At 44.7% G+C, this 23,135-nt stretch overlaps 2 protein-coding genes across 2 annotated transcripts in view; one reads left to right on the forward strand and one right to left on the reverse strand.

The window, feature by feature from the left end:
- LOC142660686 (uncharacterized) overlaps positions 1–10,083 on the reverse strand; it is a 31,455-nt gene extending 21,372 nt beyond the window's left edge. Inside the window, exons 1-6 of the mRNA XM_075837501.1 lie at positions 9,783–10,083; positions 8,708–8,871; positions 8,106–8,291; positions 7,898–8,021; positions 6,563–6,660; positions 6,305–6,416 (exon numbers count right to left, since the gene is read on the reverse strand). Of these exons, the coding sequence (XP_075693616.1) occupies positions 6,305–6,416; positions 6,563–6,660; positions 7,898–8,021; positions 8,106–8,291; positions 8,708–8,871; positions 9,783–9,987 (889 nt within the window). The 5' untranslated portion in view covers positions 9,988–10,083. The remainder of the gene's footprint in view (positions 1–6,304; positions 6,417–6,562; positions 6,661–7,897; positions 8,022–8,105; positions 8,292–8,707; positions 8,872–9,782) is intronic.
- LOC142654474 (uncharacterized) overlaps positions 1–23,135 on the forward strand; it is a 1,458,099-nt gene that overhangs the window by 151,138 nt on the left and 1,283,826 nt on the right.

Consider the following 23,135-nt stretch of genomic DNA (forward strand, 5'->3'; position numbering starts at 1 on the left):
CTTGGGGCCTGTGAGATACCGAAAGGGAAGGCCATGTACTGAAGACTGGTTAATGATTTGTTGAGGACTACTGCTACACTTAAGTACTTCTGGTGGATCTGACAAATTTATACCATTACACAGTTCCAGAACAATAGGTTGACAGTCAAGGATATGCTTTCCATGCAATATCTCAACAAACAGACTGCCTCCCACTACTGCTCCGAGATCATTGTTGGTGGCCATTGTTTTTTCATTCGTTATGGGGTTTGAACAAGAAGCTCTTAATACTCCTGCGGAACTTTGAGGCCTTCAAATATGGACCCTTCTGGTTTGTTTCCTATGAAAATTACGGGGACAAAAGGATTCCGATTGTCTGCCCTGTGTAAGAAATTCTTACTTCCTGTCTGAGGACTTCCCTAGTATGTCATCTAAAGGAGGACCAAATAAGAACTTGCCAGAACATGGAATTGAACAGTTTCCCCTTTGTACCTGTGTCCAATTTCCAGGTTTTTAACCATATTGACCTTCTGGCCGAATTAGAAAGTGCTGTTGATTTAGCGAATAGACTGATAGAATCTACTAAGGCATCCACCAAGAAGTTCGCTGCTTTAACCAATACAGGCAGGGAGGAAAGGATCCGTTCACTGGGAGTTTTATTCTTAGTATGTAATTTTAACTGGGAAATCCATTTTCTATGGTTCTTGAAATACAAGTGGCCGCTAAGCCTGGCTTAAAAGCTGCTGCTGCTTCCCATGTCCTCTTTAGATAATAATCCGTCTTCCGATCACTTGGGCCAGACAGAGATCCTAAACTCTCAAAGGGTAATGAATTCTTTCTAGTTATTTTGGCAACTCGGCGTGTAGTTTACGAATTGTGTCCCAATCTTTAAAGACTTCTTCCTCAAAAGGATATTTTTTATTTTAGGATTTTCAGGATACTAATTTTCTGTCGGGATTCTTGCACACTCGTCTGACTAAACTGCCAAGATTTGAATGAATGGAAAATGTTCTTCGTTTTCTGGGACCTAATCTCTCAAACATAGTGTCCTGAACAGAACAGGTTTCTTTGGGTATCATCAATATTCATAGTAGCTCTTACTTTTTTTTAAGCAACTTATCTACATGCTCTGCAGAAAATAAATTCTTTCGCCCCATATCATCTCCGAAGAGTGCCAGCTCCTGGACAGTAGTGGAAACAGAGCATGGTGCAAGGAGATAGACAATTTGACATAGCTGGATCATAGTCACCTTCTCGGAGGGAAGCAGTGACTGGGATAGGAGGGAGGAACTACTCCAGGCCCGAAGTTGCTTCAGAAGAGTCTTACACCTCCAGAACACCCCTAGAGTAGGTATGAACCAGCAAAGGAATCTTCAGTCCAGAGAGATAGTCTTTGCTCATAGCACAGAACTCTGAGAGTTCCCTAGGCTATCCTAACCGGAGGACAGGAATCCAGACTGGAGAGGTGTCTCCTATTTTATCTCCACAGACTTCTCGCCCCCTCAGGAATGGGACATTTCTCCAGGGGTGCGGTCATGGGTGAAGGGGTAAGAGGGTCATTTTAGTTTTTTACTCTGCCTTGCAAGAACCATAACTTTTTTTTTTTCCGTCGACGTAGCCATATGAGGACATTTTTTTTTATTGTTACCACTTCGAGGTAAATACAACTTTTTGATGACTTGATTTTAATTTTTGGGAAGGAAACCAAAAACAGAAATTCTGACTTGTTTACAACGTTCATCATGTCGGATAAATACTATATTATAATGGTTATGACTTTTACTTGTGCGGCTCTACAAATTATATACATTTTTATATATTTTTAAATTATTTTCCGAAAAAAAAAAAAAAATGGGAAAGGGGTGCGTTTTTGGAACAGTACATTTTTCTATGTTAAAAACTTTATTAAAAACTTATTTTTCGATCTTTTTTTTTTAAGGAACTTGATTGTGTTTTATCGCTGTTTTAATACAATGCAATACTTATATGTTGCAGTGAATTGTACTTTTAAAGGTCGCATATTAAGTGAAAGCTCGCACAGAGGTTTTTGGTGCTGATTTTAATGTAGAAACTATGTCGGAACTGCCCCAAATCGCCCCCACCCCATCGATTTTACTGGGAGATTGAGGTGTTTTTTTTCCCCGGGCGGCTTTTGGCCTCTGACCTCCCATTGAAATCAATGGGAAGCAGAAAAAATCTGAAGCGCTTGTTTTTTGCAGAGGTTTTTACCCGTGGTTTTTGCATTACATTTATCCGGCTAAAAAAAAAATGCGGCACAAAACGTGGGAGTAAAAGCTTATGATGACGCTGGCATTTCAAAATTTGCCCCAAAATTTCCCATAGAAAACCCATTGGCGCCACATGATTGCATTGCGGGGTACCGACGGGCTGACATAGGGAACCCTCTCCCCCTGTCAAACACTTTAGATGCCGTGGTTGCAATTGACAGATGCGTCTAAGTGGTTAAACTGCTGGGATTGGAGTTTTCCATCCTGGCAGTTGAGGCGGGAACATGGCTGTAAAATACATCCCCGCTCCTGCCGCTGATTTTGTGGGTGAACTGACAACACATATGAAATCACCATGACTAGCACCCAACCACGACACACATTTTCATCATCATTTATTAACAGGTTGAGGACTAAGAGTATTTTATGTTATACTCCCCAAATTCTGAATTGGTATTTTCTCTAAAGACTACATTATCTTTAGGACCTGTTCGCACTGAGTTTTTTCGACACCGTTTTTGACGGGGAAAACGCGCCAAAAAACGTCCGAAAATGCCTCCCATTGATTTCAATGGGAGGTGGAGGCGTTTTTTTCCCGCAAGCGGAAAAACCGTCTCGTGGGAAAAAGAAGCGGCATGCCCTATCTTCGGGCGTTTACGTCTCTGACCTCCCATTGACGTCAATGGGAGGCAGAGAAAGCGTACTTCACTGCGTTTTTGCCCATGGCGCTCAAAGGCCGGGGATGAAAAACGCGGCAAACGGCGTGCAGGCAGATCAAAATCTGCCTCAGAATTCCGGACGGAATTTTGAGGCAGAATTTTCTGCCTGCAAAAGACTTAGGCTGGGTTCACACAACCTATTTTCAGACGTAAACGAGGCGTATTATGCCTCGTTTTACGTCTGAAAATAGGGCTCCAATACGTCGGCAAACATCTGCCCATTCATTTGAATGGTTTGCCGACGTACTGTGCAGACGACCTGTCATTTACGCGTCGTCGTTTGACAGCTGTCAAACGACGACGCATAAAATGACTGCCTCGGCAAAGAAGTGCAGGACACTTCTTTGCAATGTAATTTGAGCCGTTCTTCATTGAAGTCAATGAAGAGCAGCTCAAGATTTACGTGCGTCAAAGACGCCTCGCATAATGCGAGGAGGAGCTTTTACGTCTGAAACAACGCAGCTGTTTTCTCCTGAAAACAGTCTGTCTTTTCAGATGTAAAAGACAGTTCCCGTGTGCACATACCCTTAGTGTGAACAGAGCCAATAGGTCTTGTTTTTTTGTGGGCCGAAATTTTTTACGTATCATTCTGGAGTACCATTTAACTTAGTTAGTGACCGCCAATACGCCTTTTCACGGTGGCCACTAATGGGCTTTATTCTGATGAATAAGCCTTTTCACGGCGCTGCATCAGAATAAAAAAACAGAGCAGGGAGCCGTTAAATCTCCCTGCTCTCAGCTGCCAGAGGTAGAGATCTCACCCGTTTAACCCTTCAGTTGCGGCGCTCAACAGCGAGCGCCGCATCTGAGTGGTTTTGGAGAGAGGGAGGGAGGCTCCCTATCATCCAGACACCCGGCAAAAAGATTGCAGAGTGTCTGTGTCTCCAATGGCAGCCGGGGGCCTAATAAAGGCCCCCAGGTCTGCCTGTAGTGAATGCCTGCTAGGTCATGCCGGAGGCATGTCCTAGCAGATGCCTGTCCGTTTTAAACGGACAGGCAGTAATACACTGCAATACAAACGTATTGCAATGTATTATAAAAGCGACCGGAGAATCGCATATTAAAGTCTCCTAGTGGGACTAGTAAAAAAGTAAAAAAAAAGTTTAAGAAAAAATAAAAATGAAAAACCCACTTTTTCCCCTTACAAACTGCTTTACTATTAAATAACCAAAATAAAGTATCGCTCCGTCTGGTATCGCTGCGTCCGTAACGACCCAACTATAAAGCTATTACATTATTTAACGCCGTAAAAAATTAAATAAAAAAACTATGGAAAAATTGCTGTTTTCTGTGAATCCTGACTTAAAAAAAATGTGATAAAAAGTGATCAAAAAGTCGCATCTACTCCAAAATGGTACCAATAAAAACTACAAGTCGTCCCGCAAAAAAAAAAGCTCTCATACAACTGCATCGGCGGAACAATAAAAAAAAAAAAAGTTATGGCTCTTGAAACGTAATAATTTTGAAAAAAAGTGTTTTTACTGTGTAAGTAGTAAAACATTCATAATCGATATAAATTTGGTATCTTTGCAATCGTAACAACCTGCTGAATAAAGTTATTGTGTTATTTATACGACACGATAAACAGAGTAAATTTTGGACGCAAAAAAGTGTGGTGAAATTGCTGGTTTTTTTTTCTACCCCCCCCCCCCAAAAAAAAGTTAATCAATAAATTCTATGTACCCCAAAACTGTGAAATTAAGGGGGTGTTCACATTGAATTTTTTTACGAGTTTTTTTACGCGGAAACCGCACCGCAAAACGCGCCAAAAAATGCCTCTCATTGATTTCAATGGGAGGCAGAGGAGAAAAACCAGCTCGCGGGAAAAAGAAGGGACATGCCCTATCTTCGGGCATTTACGCCTCTGACCTTCCATTGACATCAATGGGAGGCAGAGAAAGCGTATTTCACTGCGTTTCATGCATGCGGCGCTCAATGGTCGCGGGCGAAAAACGCTGCAAAAATCTGCCTCAAAATTCCAAACGGAATTTTGATGGAGATTTTCCTCCTGCAAAAAACTCTGTGTGAACCCAGCCTAAAAAATACAACTTGTCCCGCAAAAAACAAGACCTTCCGTAGCTATGTCGACGCAAAAATAAAAGTTATAGCTCATTAAATGAGAAGATGGAAAAAACTTAAAAAATAGCTTGGTCATTAACCCCTTAGTGACCAGCCTATTTTAGGCCCTAATGACCAAGCAATTTTTTTTCGATTTTCTATAGTCGCATTCAAAGAGCTATAACGTTTTTATTCTTCAGTCGCCGTAGCTGTATGAGGACTTGTTTTTTGCGGGATTAGTTGTACTTTTTAATAGCACCATTTTGGGGAGATCCCACTAGGGGACTTTATTGTGTGATCTTCAGATCGCTGCTATAATGCTTTGGTATACTTCGTATACCCGAGCATTATTGCCTGTCAGTGTAAGGGTATGTGCACACACACTAATTACGTCCGTATTTGACGGACGTATTTCGGCCGCAAGTAGTGGACCGAACACAGTGCAGGGAGCCGGGCTCCTAGCATCATACTTATGTACGATGCTAGGAGCCCCTGCCTCTCCGTGGAACTACTGTCCAGTACTGAAAACATGATTACAGTACGGGACAGTTGTCCTGCAGAGAGGCAGGGACTCCTAGCATCGTACATAACTATGATGCTAGGAGCCCGGCTCCCTGCACTGTGTTCGGTCCGGTACTTGCAGCCAAAATACGTCCGTCAATTACGGACGTAATTAGTGTGTGTGCACATACCCTAACTCTGACAGGCAATCTATTAGGACGTGCCTCCGGCACTTCCTAATAGTCATAGTCCCAGGGCAGACCTGGGGGCTTTTATCAGGTCAATCGCTATTGTCCGCGGCACTTAACGGGTTAAATGGCCGCGATTTAAGTAAATTTCAATCGCGGTCGTTGGAGCAGGAGCCCGGCTGACATCGTTGATCGTCTCTCGCTTGTTCCTGTCACACGGAGCTATGGATGGGGACGAGCGGACGTTACTCTAATTGCTCGTCCCCATACGTTATCATGTCTGCAGCGCGTCTCCCTGTTTACACAGGGAGTTGTGCTGCCGACAACGATAATATTTTACTTTTTTAAAACGATACGACCAGCAGATGATTGAGCGTTTGCTCGTTCGTCTGCTGAGCGCTGCCCTGTTTACACAGGGAAATTATCAGCAATGAGCGCTAGATTAATGCTCGTCTGCCCGATAATCGTCCTGTGTAAAACCCCCTTACGGGATGTTTATAGTTTCAAAGTAATGTAATGTCATAAAATGCACCGGCAATGTTAAGATAAATCTAAGGAATAACAGGCTTTACTACCTGCTTTGTGCCATTGTTAGGCCATGAGAGGTCAAGCTAAATCCATCATTACTTACCTGTGGTAACACCTCCTGGAATTTCCTCCTCCACTTCACTCTTACACGGTTGATCGCCCCTCACCCGCTCTTCTTCTTCATCCTCCAATTTAATAGTAGTCAGATCTTCCCCCTGATTTCACATATGTAACAATTCAGTACAATACAGCAGAGAGTGCGAAGAATCCAACAGATCAACATAAGAAACCACCAAAATCTATGACCAAAAAGCTCCACACCCCCCTACATAGATCTGGTATAGGGCTCAGCTTCATCTACCTGATGATTCTCTGGGACATTGTGATTTTCCTCTGGACAGTCCTGGGAATACAGAGGACTGGGACATCTCTCTGGTGGATTTCTCCTGCTGGATCCATCTGTAGGAAACACACAGTGACAGAATACATGACTACTGTATATCTGCCTATATATCAGACACTACTCTCTACACTTCTATGTTTATTCATCAGGTGCTAAATTACAGCGTTGAGCCCCTCTCTACCTGAGGGCCACAAGTCAGAAGTGACCCAAGTGCGTGAGTAGAAGGACGGGAGCTGATGGCTACCTGCTCTCCTATAGTATTCAATATGATCTGTGTTCTGAGGAAGGGCACAGTGAGCTTCTTTTAAGAGCACCCTGCTGCATCCGGCCAACCAAATAAAGTGCTACAGCGTCACCCTGGTGCGATGCCACCTCTGCTTATTAGGGAATTCTAAATTTCAAGAAAGGGAACCTACGGTTAAGATCCTCAGTCAGATGAAGTACCTATAGTAAGAAATAAAAACCTTGTAAAGTTGCCGCTTAACAAGGGATGGGAACCCCCTGAGCTGTTGGAGAGAGCTCTGTGTTTTTAAACCTCTACATTTTCTTTCCCTCGTGCTGTTATGGTGGATGTTGAAATATATATGATTATATTTTCCAGTAATTGGTTTTCCGTGAGCTCATGACACCACCATGAGAGAGACTGTCTCCCTCCTGGACAGGAAACAGAAGAGAGGGAACACCCCCATCTTCCGTAGTAGGAAGACTCACGGACCTATTAGGAGGACAGTTATGGCAATTTGGTTTATATTGCCGAATATTGGTATATACACCGAAAATGATTCAGGAATGGTTTGAGAAACATGACTAGGAGTTCAAGCTGTTGACTTGGTCTCCAAATTCTTTACATCTCAATCCGATTGAGCATCTGTGGGATGTGCTTGAAAAGCCAAGTCCAATTCATGGAGGTTGCACCTCACAACTTACAGGACTTAAATGATCTGATTTGAACGTTTTGGTGCCAGATACCACAGGAACCTACAGGGGTCTTATGGAGTTCATGCTTCAATGGGTCAGAGCTGTTTTGGTGGCCCAAAGGGGCCTACACAATATTAGGCAAGTGCTTTTTTCAATGTTATGGCTGATCGGTTTGTCTATATCTGACGCTCTTCCAAGCTGTGAGGTGAAGATTCCACACTTCTGGATGAAAAAAGAGGGAAAGGGATAGCAGGTTCTCGCTATCTGATGAGACCGAAGAGCTTATTACAGCTGACACTCTTGCTTAATGTCCGGGATTGGACATAACGCCATTCTGCCTTTGCCCACAGTAATGGCCAACAAGTCTCTTCTTACCTTGTGATATGTGCGGCCAGTAGTTCTCCATCATGACCTCCTCGTACAGATCCTTGTGTCCTTCTAGATACTCCCACTCCTCGATGGAGAAATAGACAGTGACATCCTGACACCTTATAGGAACCTGACACACACAATGATACAGTCATTACCCAGACACCTCCAGTGCGGTTACTGTAGAATTTCCCAGCATTCCCAGCAGTGTCACCTCTCCAGTCAGCAGCTCCGTCATCTTGTAGATCAGTTCTAAGATCTTCTTCTTATTGTTCTTCTCATGTATCCGGGAGTGAGGGGGAGGCTCTGTGATGGCGCTCGGACTACTGCTCCATCCTCCTGACTCATGGATGATGGGAGTCGTACAGTCACCCGATGTCTTCTTCACTATGGTGTACTCCTGTGTATGGAGAGAGACACTTAGAGAACTGAGCACAGTATTCCCCCCTCTAGTGACCCCACATCTGTAATACTGGAGACCTCAACTACAAAAAGGCTGAGAAAATAGAACGAGGCCAAAGACGACTACAAGACTGGTGGAAGGTCTGAAGAATAAAACTTCTCAGGAGAGACTTAAAGAATGTCATTTATATCTCCTGGAGGAAAGACGGGAAATGGGGGCATGATGGAAACCTTTATATATGTTACAGGAGGGAAGAAACTAGAAACAAGAACAAGGGGCACTAGTTGTGGGGGGGGGGGTCAAAAGCAATGTCAGAAAATATTATTATACTGAAAGAGTAGTAGATACTCGGAGCAAACTTCCAGCAGATGTGGTTGGAAGATGAGCAGTAAGTGAAATGTAGAAAAGTTTACCTCTCCGCTCAACAGGTAGATGATCTCCAAGGTGAAGTCTAATATTCTTCTGCTCATCTCATTCCTGTCCTTGTCCATCCTTGGTGGGTCATTCAGGAGAAGGAACGTTGTGGAGGAGAAGATGAGAAAACTGGAGGATCTGGATGATCTAGTACTGCAGACGTCTTTATGAAGAAAGGAGAAGACAGAAATCATACAGGGGACAACATCATGTGTGACATACAGAACCTCACTTATTCATCATTGAGAGAAACATCTTCTCAGAGCCGTCACCACATGGAATAAAGGGGAATCCCAACACGGACATTTCTCCCCAGGATATGCCAGAAATGTCTGATAGATGCGGCTCCACCTCTGGCCGTGCTCGGCTGTTTCTGGACCTCCTATACAAGTGAATGGAGAGAGTCGGGCACATGTGTGGTCACCTCTCCATTCATTCTCCACCTGGATGCAGTCATCACCTCACCAGGCGGGTCGGGGGACCCCCGTTCTCCACAGAGGTGGGACCCCCATATATCAGACATTTATGGCATGTCCTGGGAATATAAATGATGAGATATTAGAGGTCAGAGATGCGGGAACTTCAGAGACGTGTAACATTCTTATTTATTACAGTAGTGGGAACATAAGAAGCCCCTTATTCATATTGTGTCCTCAAGGATTGTGATCAGGACCCGCTCTCCTCATTTAGCTTATAGTAATTGTATATCCCCCTTTTACTAAGGCTCTGTTCACATCACCGTTCCCTTCCGCTGAGAGGTTCCGTCGGGTTAACCCCTCAGCTTCCAGTTCTCAATGGTGACGGAAACCTAGCTAATGGTTTCCCTCACTTTGACGGAACATCGCTAACGACTGCGTTGTTGTTTCCGCCAAGAACAACGGCACGCGGTCACAATGGTAACAGACGGAAACCATTAGCGATGTTTCCATCACCATTGATATCAATAGTGAGGGAAACGGATACTTAGTTTCCGTTTGTCTTTCCGTTGAAGGGTTAACCCTACGGAAACCTGTGCCAGAACCCCTCAACGGAAGGGCAACGGTGATGTGATCAGGACTAAGGCTCTGTTCACACCTGCAGGACGAATAAGAAGCAAGTGATTGACCCCAGTGACTTCTCCTGTGGATGGCTGATAAATGTCGCTCCGGATACAACCCCTGTAATAAGAGGCGTGCAGGATAGCGGCCGGGCGCGGGGTAACTGGACACCCATGGCAGATCTGAAGTCGGAAGAATCGTCCTGGAGGACACGTTATCTTTCTCATTCTCCCCCAATACATGTCACTTGTGCTGTGAAAACCTCATTCACATGCAGCAGGTTTGTCACCAGCAGCAGCATTCCTACTAAGCTGCGGCGCTGAGAAGCGTTAACGCTGCAGATGTCACCTGTATAATGTCCCCGGCACCGCCATCATGGCTGATAACAGAGCGAACACAACAGCAGTGACTGCTGCGACCAGCGACTGCTCTCTACACTGCAATATGACCTGTGATGACGTCACCACCATGTGACCGGGGCAGGATTAGTGGTGGATGAAGGACCTGCGATAATGATTACGTGACATGACGGGCGGAGCTCTGTGAGGGGGCGGGGCTCCTGTGGTGTGTGAACAGATTATGATCACGTGACATGAAGGGTGGAGCTCGGTGAGGGGGCGTGGCTCTGTTCTGTGCGAAGAAACGATGGATTCACTGTTTTCTTCTATAGGCTGTCGGCAATTATGTGAGAGCTGGAGCCAGAGGAATGCTGGGAGTTGTAGTTCTCTCTTATACCTCTCCCTGTAAAGTCCCGATATCACATAATATCAACATGAACATGCTGGGAGTTGTAGTTCTCTCCTCTTATGCCACTACCTGTAATGTGCTCTGATATCCCATAATAACAGCCTGGACAGTGGCGTAACTACAGCTGTAGCAGCTGCTACGGGGTCTGCCGCCCGCCGACACGGTGCCCCCCCCATGCCCGGTGGCGCAGCTCGCTGCCGCTATGGCTGCTACAGCGGTAGCGATGCCAGTACGGGCACCTCTAACATTTATGGGCTGGGCAGCACGGGTACCCTCATGCCCGGTGGCGTCGCAAGCACTGGAGGGGGCCCCGGTGCTAGCGACAGCCACATTCAATTTTATCTGCGTCCTCTGGATGTGGATAGAAATGAATATTTTAGACTTCTGCTGCCTCTCTCAGGGGGCGGCGGCACCACTGAGACCAGCCGCTGGCACCCCCTCCTGCAGTTATTATACCTGCGTCTATAACACGCAGATACAAATACGTGCATTAGAGCTGAATGGCTGGGCACATTCTGTACCCGACCTTTCAGCGCCTTACAATGACGCTGATTGGTGGGGCAAAATGATTTGCCCCGCCAGTCAGCCTCTTTCAACTATGCTAGCGGCGCGATGACGTTATCACACCGCTTCTGTTGAAAGGCCCTGATTGATGAGGCAAGTCATTCTGCCCTGCCAATCAGCGCCTTTCAGCAACTCTAGCAGCGCGATGATGTAATCGCACCGCTTGCATCGTTCAGCCCCAGCAGACCTGTTCAAAGGGGGGTCTATATGTGGGGATGTGGAGTACTATATACAGGTGGAGCTATATGTAGGGCACTCTCTACAGGGGTGGGATATATATGTGGGACACTATATACGTGGGACACTATATACAGCGGTGGGCGATATGTGGGACACTATATACAGGGGTGGGTTACCTTTGGGGAACTATCTACAGGGGGGCTAAATGTAGCCCACAGGGGTGGGCTATATTTGGGACACTATACACAGGGGTGGGTTACCTGTGGGGCACTATCTACAGGGGGCTATATGTAGGGCACTGTCTACAGGGGTAGGCTATATGTGGGACACTATATACAGGGGGAGCTATATGTGAGGCACTAACTACAGAGGTGGGTTATATGTGGGACACTATATACAGGGGGAGCTATATGTGAGGCACTAACTACAGAGGTGGACTATATGTGGGACACTATATACAGGGGGAGCTATATGTGAGGCACTAACTACAGAAGTGGACTATATGTGGGACACTATATACAGGGGGAGCTATATGTGAGGCACTAATTACAGAGGTGGGTTATATGTGGAAAACTATAGGGGGAGCTATATGTAGGGCAGCACGGTGGCTCAGTGGTTAGCACTATTGCCTTGCAGCTCTGGAGTCCATATGTAGGCACTATCTACAGGGGGCTGTATGTGGGGCAATATGTACAGGGGCTTCTATGTAGGGCACTATCTACAGAGGCTCTATGGGGGTCACTATCTACAGGGGGGCTATGGGGGCACTATCTACAGGGGGCACGGTGTGTGGGACACAGTGTATGGTACTATTATAATCAGGGACACAGTGTATGACGCTATTATAATCAGGGACACAGTGTATGGCGCTATTATAATCAGGGACACAGTGTATGGCGCTATTATAGTTAGAGGTGCAGTGTATGGCACTATTTAGAGGTGTTGAGATGGTTATCTTCGTTTATAGATGCAGAAATGTTTTAAAAGTGAGAGGCTGAGGACATCTGAGTGGCAAACTGCAGAAATGGACTGTGGCTGGGAGAAGTCATCACAGAGGTCTGGACCGGAGGGAGAAGATAAGAGAAAAAGAACAACTAGAATCTGAGACATCACCGGTGAGTCACTTAACCGCTTCCTGACCGCCCACAGTAAATTCACGTCGGCACTTGCTGGGCTCTGTGCAGTGCCGACGTGAATTCACGGTGGATGTTAAAAGCGAGATCTGGGTGTCTCAGACTAGCGCTGACACCCGGATCTCGCTGCTGTCACCTGCCTCTGGTCCCAGAGACATGATCGGGACCTGATTTATTCAGGTCTCGAACATGTGATGGTCATGATAATCAATCATGACCATCGCAGGAAAAGTTTGCTGTAGCAACAAACCTTCCGTCGTAACCTACACTGTCTCCCCTCTGCTGTTCTATCAGAGAGCAAACAGAGGAGAGACAGTGCCTCTAGTCCCGGAGACATGATCGGGATGTGATTGGTTCAGGTCCCGTTCATGTGATGGTCATGATAACCAATCATGGCCATCGCAGGGAAAGTTTGTTGTAGCAACAAACTTTCCCACGTAACCTACACTGTCTCCCCTCTGCTGTTCTATCAGAGAGCAAACAGAGGAGAGACAGTGCCTCTGCTCCTGGAAACATGATCGGGACCTGATAGGTTCAGGTCCTGGTCATGGTAACAAATCATGGCCATCGCAGGGAAAGTTTGTTGTAGCAACAAACTTTCCCACGTAACCTACACTGTCTCCCCTCTGCTGTTCCGTCAGAGAGCAAACAGAGGAGAGACAGTGCCTCTGGTCCTGGAGACATGATCGGGACCTGATTGGTTCAGGTCCTGGTCATGGTAACAAATCATGGCCATTGCAGGGAAAGTTTGTTGTAGCAACAAACTTTCCCTGGGACCAAGTATATATAAACACTGTCTCTCCCCTGCTGCTCTGTCAGAGAGCAAACAGAGGAGAGACAGTGTCAGATCTGTGAATATCACAGTATAAAACACAGTGAAAAAACACCACATAACAATTTCCCCCAATCCCATTAATCTGCCTTGTTAGTTAGGATATAGGGTTAGGGTATAGTGCTAGGTTTTAGTATTAGGGTAGTTAGTAATAATAATTATTAGGGTATAATTAGTAATAATTTAGGGTGACGGTTAGGGTAGTATAAGTTATATTCATAATCAATTTGATAGGAAGTGCTGTGCCAGTCAATTAATTTGTTGTGGCAATTAATTTGTTCTAATTAAATTAACGAACTTCATACCATTTACGTTTATATACCTTTAAGTATAAAAATCTAAAACGTAATAAAATGGCCCGTCAATTTTATTCTGCAGAGGAGGCGTATGCCCTTTTATGCTCTGACAGTGAAGATAGTGTCTTGTCAGATGGTGAAGACTATTTTGAGGGTTTTGCTGTTAGCGAAAGTGACAGCTCTGAGTCTAGCGGTCATTCTGGTTCATCGCCAAAAAATACAAGGACCAGTACAGGACAGGTAGAGAGGGCTGTTGGAGAAACATCTCCAAATCGGGGCACGATGCCCAGTACAAGTGACATGCCTCATTTTATTTTTTGGAATAAAGCTCTATAAAATGTGCGAGAGTTCAACAGGGTACACATCAGCTTTTCGCATTTATGAGGGAAAAGATAGGCAACTAAACCCACCAGGATGCCCCCCCCCCCTATCTAGGGACAAGTGGAAAAATTGTTTGGGAGCTTATTACCCCATTTCTAGAAAAGGGCCATAACCTGTATGTGGACAACTACTACACAAGCATACCCCTTTTTAAAAGTTTGGTCGAACAGAACACAGGGGCTTGTGGAACCATTCGTAAAAACCGCCAGGGGTTTCCACAATCATTGGTGAATGAAAAGTACAAAAAGGGGCAGTCAGGCGGTGTTCGCAGCGGAGAGCTGCTTGCCCTAAAATACAAAGACAAAAAGGATATTTTTATCCTCAGCTCGATCCACACTGATGCAACAATGGATGTTGTAGAACGAGGTTCTACTACCCAAAAGCAAAAGCCTGTGTCAATCATTGATTACAAAAAATACATGGGGGGAGTAGACCTTGCTGATCAGGTTCTACAGCCATACTAGGTATCAAGAAAATCCTATACCTGGTACAAAAAATTAGTTATTTACCTATTTCAGGTTGCCGCATACAACTCGTTTGTGTTATACAAAAAGGCAGGAAATTCAAATACTTTTCTGGATTACCAGGAAATGGTCATCGAAGATCTTGTTTTAGCAAATGTTGGCCCCTCTCATCCATTAGAATCTGAATCCGTCAAAAGACTCACTGAGCGACATTTTATTGCTGTAATTCCCTCAAGTGAATCAAGAAAGTACCCCCAAAGAAGATGTTGTGTTTGTACCAAGAAAGGTATGAGGTGTGATACCCGTTATTATTGACCAGATTGCCCATCACTCCCAGCCTTGTGTCTCATTGACTGCTTTAAAATTTTCCACACAGAGCCACGTTTTTAAACTCTTTATTCATTTGTCCCATTTTAGACATTCAAGAATATAATTTAGTTTATCTTTAGTGTGCCAAAATTTTCTTGGATATTTTTGTTCTTGCCATTCTTGTCAAAAACCCATCTTCATAAATGAACCACGAGCCAAAGTATACCCAAAAATAAAAATGTACCTAAAGGGGTTGTCCGATGAAAAGAAAAACTATTTAGCATTTTGCTTTTGTGAAATAAATAAACTTTCTAATATACTCTATTTTTAAAACCTGCACGGGTTGCAGGTTTTAGTCCCCATTGTGTGGACCCAGAAGTGTAGAGCTGCGATTCTTGCTGGGATGCGTCAACACAATCTCCGGGAGAAGGAGCATCCCCCTCCTCTCTGTGTGTTGATAATGCGGATGAAGGGGCTGGCTGCCTGGCTCAATTCATCAGCTATCCAGCCCCTTCCCCCTTAAGGCTTAGATGATGAATTGAGCCAGGCAGCTAGCCCTTTTATACGTGTCATCGACAAACAGAGAGGAGAGGAACTCCTAAAGTCTGTGTCGAAGCGTGGCAGCAAGAACGGCCGGGTCTATGCAATGGGGAATGAATACCTGCAATCCATGCAGGTTTTAAAAATTAGGTATATTAGAAAGTTTCTTTATTTCAAAAAAGCAAAGTAATATATTGTTAAAATGCAAGCTGAAAGCCAAAATCCACACAGTCCACTCGAGGCCCTGAAAAATGTCCAAGCAGTTGGTAATCTAAACATATAAGGTAACTACACATTCCTTGAGAGTAAACTTTCCAAAATATGGTTGCTTTCCACTAGGGCTAAGGGGCTTTGCAAATGCGACATGGCCTATGCACACCATTCCACATAAATTGGTGCTTCAAAAGCCAAATGACACTCCTTCCTTTTTGGGCCCTGCCGTGTGTCCAAACAGCAGTAAATGACTTAACTATACTCAGAAGATATTTATTTACAAATATTGGAGTGCTTTTTCTCCTTTAGTCCCTATGGAAATTAAAAAAAATGTTCAAAACCTATATTTTATCGAAAAAAATTTAGATTTTCATTTTCACTAATTCCAATAATTTATGCAAAAAAATTCTAGGGTCTAAATGCTCACTCTACCCCTAGATAAATTTCTTGAGGGGTGTAGTTTCCCAAATAGGGTAATTTTTTAGGGGTTTCCACTGTTTTGGCCCCTCAATGGTTTTGCAAATGCGACATGGCCTCAGCAAACAATTCCAGCTAAATTTGAGCTCCAAAAGCCAAATGGTGCTCCTTCTAAGCCCTGCTGTGGATTCAAATAGCAGTTTCTGACCACATATGGGGTATTTCTGTGCTCAGGAGAGTTTGCTTTACAAATGTTTGGGTGCTTTTTCTCCTTTATCTATTGTGAATATGGAATAATCTGAGGTAAAACTTAATTTTACTTGAAAAAAAAACGTAGATTTTCGTTTCCATGACCTAATTACACTAAATTCAGCAAAAATCTGTGGGGTCAAAATGCTCACTATACCCCTCAATATATTCCTTGAGGGGTGTAGTCTCCAAAATGGGGTCACTTTTGGGGGGTTTCCACTGTTTTGGTCCCTCCAGTCCATTGCAAACGCGACATAGTACTGAAAACCATTCCAGCAAAATCTGCGCTCCAAAATCCAAATGGTGCTCCTACCATTCTGAGACCTGCCGTGGGTCTATACAGCAGTTTATTACCACATATGGGGTATTGCCGTAATCAGGGGAAATTGCTTTATAAATATTGGGGTGCTTTTTCTCATTTATTCCTTGTAAAAAATTGAAAATTCTATGTTTTTTCAGGAAAAAAAATAATTGTAATTTTTACAGACTAATTCAAATAAATTTAGCAAAAAAACTGTGGGGTCAAAATGCTAACTATAGCTCTAGATACATTCCTTGAGGTGTGTAATTTCCAAAATGGGGTCACTTTTGCGGGATTTCCACTGTTTTGGCACCACAAGACCTCTTTACACCTGATATGGTACCTAAAATATATTCTAATAAAAAGGAGGCCCCAAAATCCTCTAGCTGCTCCTTTGCTTCTGAGGTTGGTGTTTCAGTCCATTACCACACTAGAACCACATGTGGGATATGTCTAAAAACTGCAGACTCTGGGCAATAAATATTGGACCTAGACAAGACAGCCCCCACTCCCACCTCGGATGCGTCAACTTCCACGATAAATGGCTTCCTTTGGTTGGGCAGAACCAGCACAGGGGCCGAGATAAAGCACTTCTTAAGGACCTCAAAAGCCTGGACAGCCTCAGGAGGCCAGTGGAGGAGATCAGCACCTTTGCGAGTAAGGTCCGTAAGAGGCTTAGCGATGACCGAGAAGTTAGCAATAAATCTCCTGTAATAATTAGCGAACCCCAAAAAACACTGTAACGCCTTCAGGGAGGCAGGTTGGACCCATTCCGCCACAGCCAGGACCTTGGCGGGTCCATGCGGAATTCATGAGGAGTGAGGATTTGACCCAAAAATGGTATCTCCTGTATCCCAAACACACATTTTTCGGTTTTCGCAAACAGTTTGTTTTCCTGAAGGACCTGGAGCACCTTCCTGACATGCTCAATGTAGGAGGACCAGTATTTGGAAAACACCAGTATGTCATCAAGGTACACTACAAGAAATACCCCCAGGTAATCTCTCAAAATCTCATTTATGAAATTCTGGAAGACCGCAGGAGCATTACACAACCCAATGGGCATGACGAGGTATTCGAAATGACCTTCGGGCGTGTTAAACGCAGTCTTCCACTCATCCCCCTCTTTGATGCGGATAAGGTTATTAAGGGGATACTGGTTCCTTACAGTGACCTTATTCAAGTTACGGTAGTCAATGCATGGCCTAAGACCACCATCCTTCTTCCCTACGAAGAAGAAGCCAGCACCTACCGGAGAAGTAGAGGGGCGAATGTAACCCTTGGCCAGGCATTCCTGGATATACTCTCTCATGGCTTCACGTTCGGGACAAAAGAGATTGAATATCCTACCCTTAGGGAGCTTAGCTCCTGGTACCAATTCAATTGCGCAATCGTATTCTCTATGAGGAGGTAACACTTCGGAGGCCTCCTTAGAGAAAACATCAGCAAAGTCTTGAACAAACTCAGGTAGCGTGTTCACCTCCTCAGGGGGAGAAATAGAATTAACAGAAAAACATGACGTCAAGCATTCATTACCCCATTTGGTAAGCTCCCCAGTATTCCAGTCAAACGTGGGATTATGCAACTGCAACCAGGGAAGGCCTAAAACCAAATTGGAAGATAATCCCTGCATCAACAGTACAAAGCACTGCTCCAAATCCATGGAGCCAACAAGGAGTTCGAAAACAGGGGTATGCTGTGTAAAATAACCATTAGCAAGAGGAGTGGAGTCGATACCCACTACCGGGACAGGTTTAGGCAAATCAAATCAAATCCACGAAGGCACTGCCTTTAGCAGACCTACCACCAAAAGAGACCTGAAAGGGAAGCAAAATTTTATTACGTTTCATATTTACCTGTGCGCCCAACTGACCTCCCCGATGATCACTTAGGCGCGGAAGTTTTCCGGCTGCTTATTCTTACGCCTAGGACAGGTGTTCACTTGATGCTTGTCATCCCCACAATAGAAGCAGAGACCACTCTTCCTGCGGAACTCTCTACGTTGTCGGGGGGACACGGAGGCCCCGAGTTGCATAGGTACCTCCGAGTCTTCCGTGGAAGAGTGAAGCAACGGGACCTCGGGAGGCATCATGGGGGAGTCAGAGGGAAAAACACAAAAACGTTCAAGCTGTCGTTCCCTGAGACGTCGGTCAAGTCGTACCGCTAAAGCCATAACCTGGTCTAGGGAGTCAGAAGAGGGATAGCTAACTAGCAGGTCTTTCAGGGCGTTCGACAGACCCAACCTAAACTGGCACCTTAAGGCAGGGTCATTCCACCGAGAAGCTACGCACCACTTCCTAAAGTCAGAACAATACTCCTCAACAGGTCTCTTACCCTGACGTAAGGTCACCAGCTGACTCTCGGCAAAGGCAGTCCTGTCAGTCTCGTCATAAATGAGTCCGAGAGCAGAAAAGAAACGATCAACGGAGGAAAGTTCAGGGCCGTCAGGAACCAAGGAGAAGGCCCACTCTTGGGGCCCTTCCTGGAGCCGGGGCATAATTATACCTCATCCGCTGGCTCTCAGAACCAGAGGAATGAGGCTTTAAGCGGAAGTAGAGCCTACAACTCTCCCGAAAGGAGAGAAAAGTCCTCCGGTCCCCTGAGAACCGGTCAGGCAACTTGAGGTGGGGTTCAAGAGGTGAGGTGAGGAGCACTACCATGGTAGCGTCAGGCTGGTTGACCCTCTGAGCCAGGGCCTGGACCTGTAGGGAGAGACCCTGCATTTGCTGGGTCAGGGTCTCAAGGGGGTCCATAGTAGGGTCAGGGAGCAGGGTAGACTAGGTATATGGGCTTGTGATTATGTAATGACGGGTTTAGGGAAATAGACAAGTGAGCCCTAATCTACCCGCCACTTTGTCCCTGCCTACTTGCAACGACCCGCCCTAGGCGACGGGGTACAACTTGGCGGCGGTCCCTACGCTCAGTAAGTGCACGAGACAAACAGACAAGGGAACACAAAGCAAAGGGAAAGGGGCAGTTGCCCACGGCAACACCGTGAGCAACAAGAATGGTGAACGAGCCGAGTCAAAACCAGGAGTGCACGAGGTACCAAGCGCAGAGCAGGAGAGTAGTCAGTAAGCCAGGGTCAGTATGGAGCAGGATCAAATAGTCAGAAGCTGTGCTGGGCCAGGAAACCACACAAGAAGAATCACAAGCAAAGGAGGAACAGGAAAGGCAGGTATAAATAGACAGAGGGCGGGAGCTAGCTCCGTCTGGCCAGGCTGCGATAGGCTCTCCCACTCCTAAGCCTGCCATCCTGAGTGGTGGAAGATGGAGTCAGTCTCACAGAGACACAGACTCAGGTGCAGACTGATTACCTATGGGAGTATACACAGAAGTTGTGCCTGGCAGATCCTTTACATTACCTTTATTTGTTACACTTCATTACGTTTACTTCATTTGTTTCTATATAGTATTGTCACTTTTTTCTTTTTCTTTTTCACTTTTTTATCTTTGTTTTCACCATTTTACTTTTTATTTTTTTTTATTTTTTATTAGTGTCTTCTCCCCCTTTTTTTCAATGGGAGCAGCTTTATGATTTTATATTTTCTTATGTCACATGCATACACTATTCGTATACATTATGTTTTGCAAGCTCTTTTTTTTTTTTTTTAACCAAACTTTCATTCCCATTCATAATATTTATATTTCCATATTTTCTCACGACTAGTTTAGATTTGAAGTTATTATCCATGTTTGTGGGATCCCAACTGGGTATCGTTTCTGTGCATACACGCATTTAATTACATTAAAGTAGACATTATCTTACTTACATATTTCGTAGTCCCTCGGTGCAATGAGTGTGCATGCCCGTGTCAGCTGCTGGTGGCGATGCTGTCCTCGCTCTGTCTTCGATGGTGCACTGCGCATGTCCGAAACTCCCGTTACGCGTTGGCAATCCGGATGTGCGTTCCAGCGCCTGGAGCCGGAAGTGGGGCAGTCCTCGTTTCCGGTCGCGTCACGGGGCATGCGCCGAGAATCATCGCCACTGTGCCATTCTCATACATTTAACACTATAAAAGGGTAGCAAGTTACAGAACACACACACACACACACACACATATCTCCCCCTGAGGAAGCACCATGTCAGCGAAACGCGCGTTGGGGCTTATGTGCTGAAGCGAGCACTGACCATCACTATCTTGTATCTATGGGTAAGCTGTTGCCATCCGTTTCATCTACTATACCTATGCACTAGCACTTTATGAGTACCTCTGGCTTCCCTTGGCTTCTTTATCTTACCATTGATTGTTTACACTTTTCAATGGTTCTTCAATTATTAAAAGGGGAACCTTTTACATGAATATGTATATGATCAGATATTTGGTAGCACGGTTACCCTATTTGAACTATAAGTGTCAGTAATCGCTCCTAACTTTTATACTAGGGTCTTGTCCTTTCATTCATTCTTTTAAAACCTGTTTGTTTATTTATGTGAATAAAATATTTATTTTCTATATATAATTTCGGCTACAAGCTCTTTTCTTTTCTGTGGTTGTTATATTTACAGCAGCACAATTAATCAGTGGTAAATAATAATTCCAATATAAAAGTAGTTGAATCCAGCACTAGAAAAATAAAACTTCAGATTTTATTGAAACATATTAAAAGTCAGTAGTGGGGGGTTCCCAATTCATACACGTTTAGAGCGCTAAAATGCTTTTAATCGTAGCAGGATGAAGTGAACACCCCATAGGTTTAAAAACCTATAACCCACCTTATGAGAGATGAAACAAACCAGGGAAAATGAACGCACATGGAAGGTGTGACCGTACACATCATACAAAAACAACCATGAAAAAATGTCCACATCAAATGGGAAGAGAGCAATATAGTGTCATAAATATTCACTTCTGGTAAGTAAAAAAAAACGAATTAGACAAATAAATACTTGTGCCACAGGATGCCTACACCGCTTGCTTGCAATATAATAATAATAAGTCAAAATTATATATATTTATTTGCATTGTGCACAGAGAAATAAGTATTTGATCCCTTTGGCAAACAAGACTTAATACTTGGTGGCAAAACCCTTGTTGGCAAGCACAGCAGTCAGATGTTTTTTGTAGTTGATGATGAGGTTTGCACACATGTTAGATGGAATTTTGGCCCACTCCTCTTTGCAGATCATCTGTAAATCATTAAGATTTCGAGGCTGTTGCTTGGCAACTCGGATCTTCAGCTCCCTCCATAAGTTTTCGATGGGATTAAGGTCTGGAGACTGGCTAGGCCACTCCATGACCTTAATGTGCTTCTTTTTGAGCCACTCCTTTGTTGCCTTGGCTGTATGCTTCGGGTCATTGTCGTGCTGGTAGACCCAGCCACGAGCCATTTTTAATGTCCTAGTGGAGGGAAGGAGGTTGTCACTCAGGATTTGACGGTACATTGCTCCATCCATTCTCCCATTGATGCAGTGAAGTAGTCCTGTGCCCTTAGCAGAGAAACACGCCCAAAACATAATGTTTCCACCGCCATGCTTGACAGTGAGGACGGTGTTCTTTGGGTCATAGGCAGCATTTCTCTTCCTCCAAACACGGCGAGTTGAGTTAATGCCAAAGAGCTCAATTTTAGTCTCCTCTGACAAAAGCACCTTCTCCCAATCACTCTCAGAATCATCCAGATGTTCATTTTCAAACTTCAGACGGGCCTGTACATGTGCCTTCTTGAGCAGGGGGACCTTGCGGGCACTGCAGGATTTTAATCCATTATGGCGTAATGTGTTACCAATGGTTTTCTTGGTGACTGTGGTCCCAGCTGCCTTGAGATCATTAACAAGTTCCCACCGTGTAGTTTTCGGCTGAGCTCTCACCTTCCTCAGGATCAAGGATACCCCACGAGGTGAGATTTTGCATGGAGCCCCAGATCGATGTCGATTGACAGTCATTTTGTATGTCTTCCATTTTCTTACTATTGCACCAACAGTTGTCTCCTTCTCACCCAGCGTCTTACTTATGGTTTTGTAGCCCATTCCAGCCTTGTGCAGGTCTATGATCTTCTCCCTGACATCCTCAGAAAGCTCTTTGGTCTTGCCCATGTTGTAGAGGTTAGAGTCAGACTGATTAATTGAGTCTGTGGACAGGAGTCTTATATACAGGTGACCATTTAAGACAGCTGTCTTTAACGCAGGCACCAAGTTGATTTGGAGCGTGTAACTGGTCTGGAGGAGGCTGAACTCTTAGGGAATGTTCACACGTCAGCGTCCGTAACGGCCGAAATGACGTGGCTGTTTCCAGGAGAAAACAGCCCCGTCATTTCAGCCATAACGGCATGTGCAGGCGCTTGAACGCCGTGTCCATTACGGACGTAACTGGAGCTGGTTTTCCATGGAGTCCATGGAAAACGGCTCCATTTACGTCTGAAGAAGTGACATGACGCTTCTTTGGCGCGGGCGTCTATTTACGTGCCGTGTTTTGACAGCGACACGTAAATATACGCCTCGTGGGAACAGACAAACGTCAGCCCATTGCTTTCAATGGGCAGATGTTTGTCAACGCTTTCAAGCCGTATTTCCGGACGTAATTCCAGGCGTAAAACGCCCGAATTACGTCCGTAAATAAGCCGTGTGGACATACCCTTAATGTTTGTAAGGGATCAAATACTTATTTCTCTGTGCACAATGCAAATAAATATATATCATTTTGACTATGTGATTTTCAGGTTTTTTTTTATATAATCTATCTCTCACTGGTAAAATTAACCTAGCCTAAAAATTCTAGACTGTTCATGTCTTTGACAGTGGGCAAACTTACAAAATCAGCAAGGGA

This window comes from Rhinoderma darwinii, chromosome 1, assembly GCF_050947455.1.
Source record: "Rhinoderma darwinii isolate aRhiDar2 chromosome 1, aRhiDar2.hap1, whole genome shotgun sequence".
NCBI lineage: Eukaryota > Metazoa > Chordata > Amphibia > Anura > Rhinodermatidae > Rhinoderma > Rhinoderma darwinii.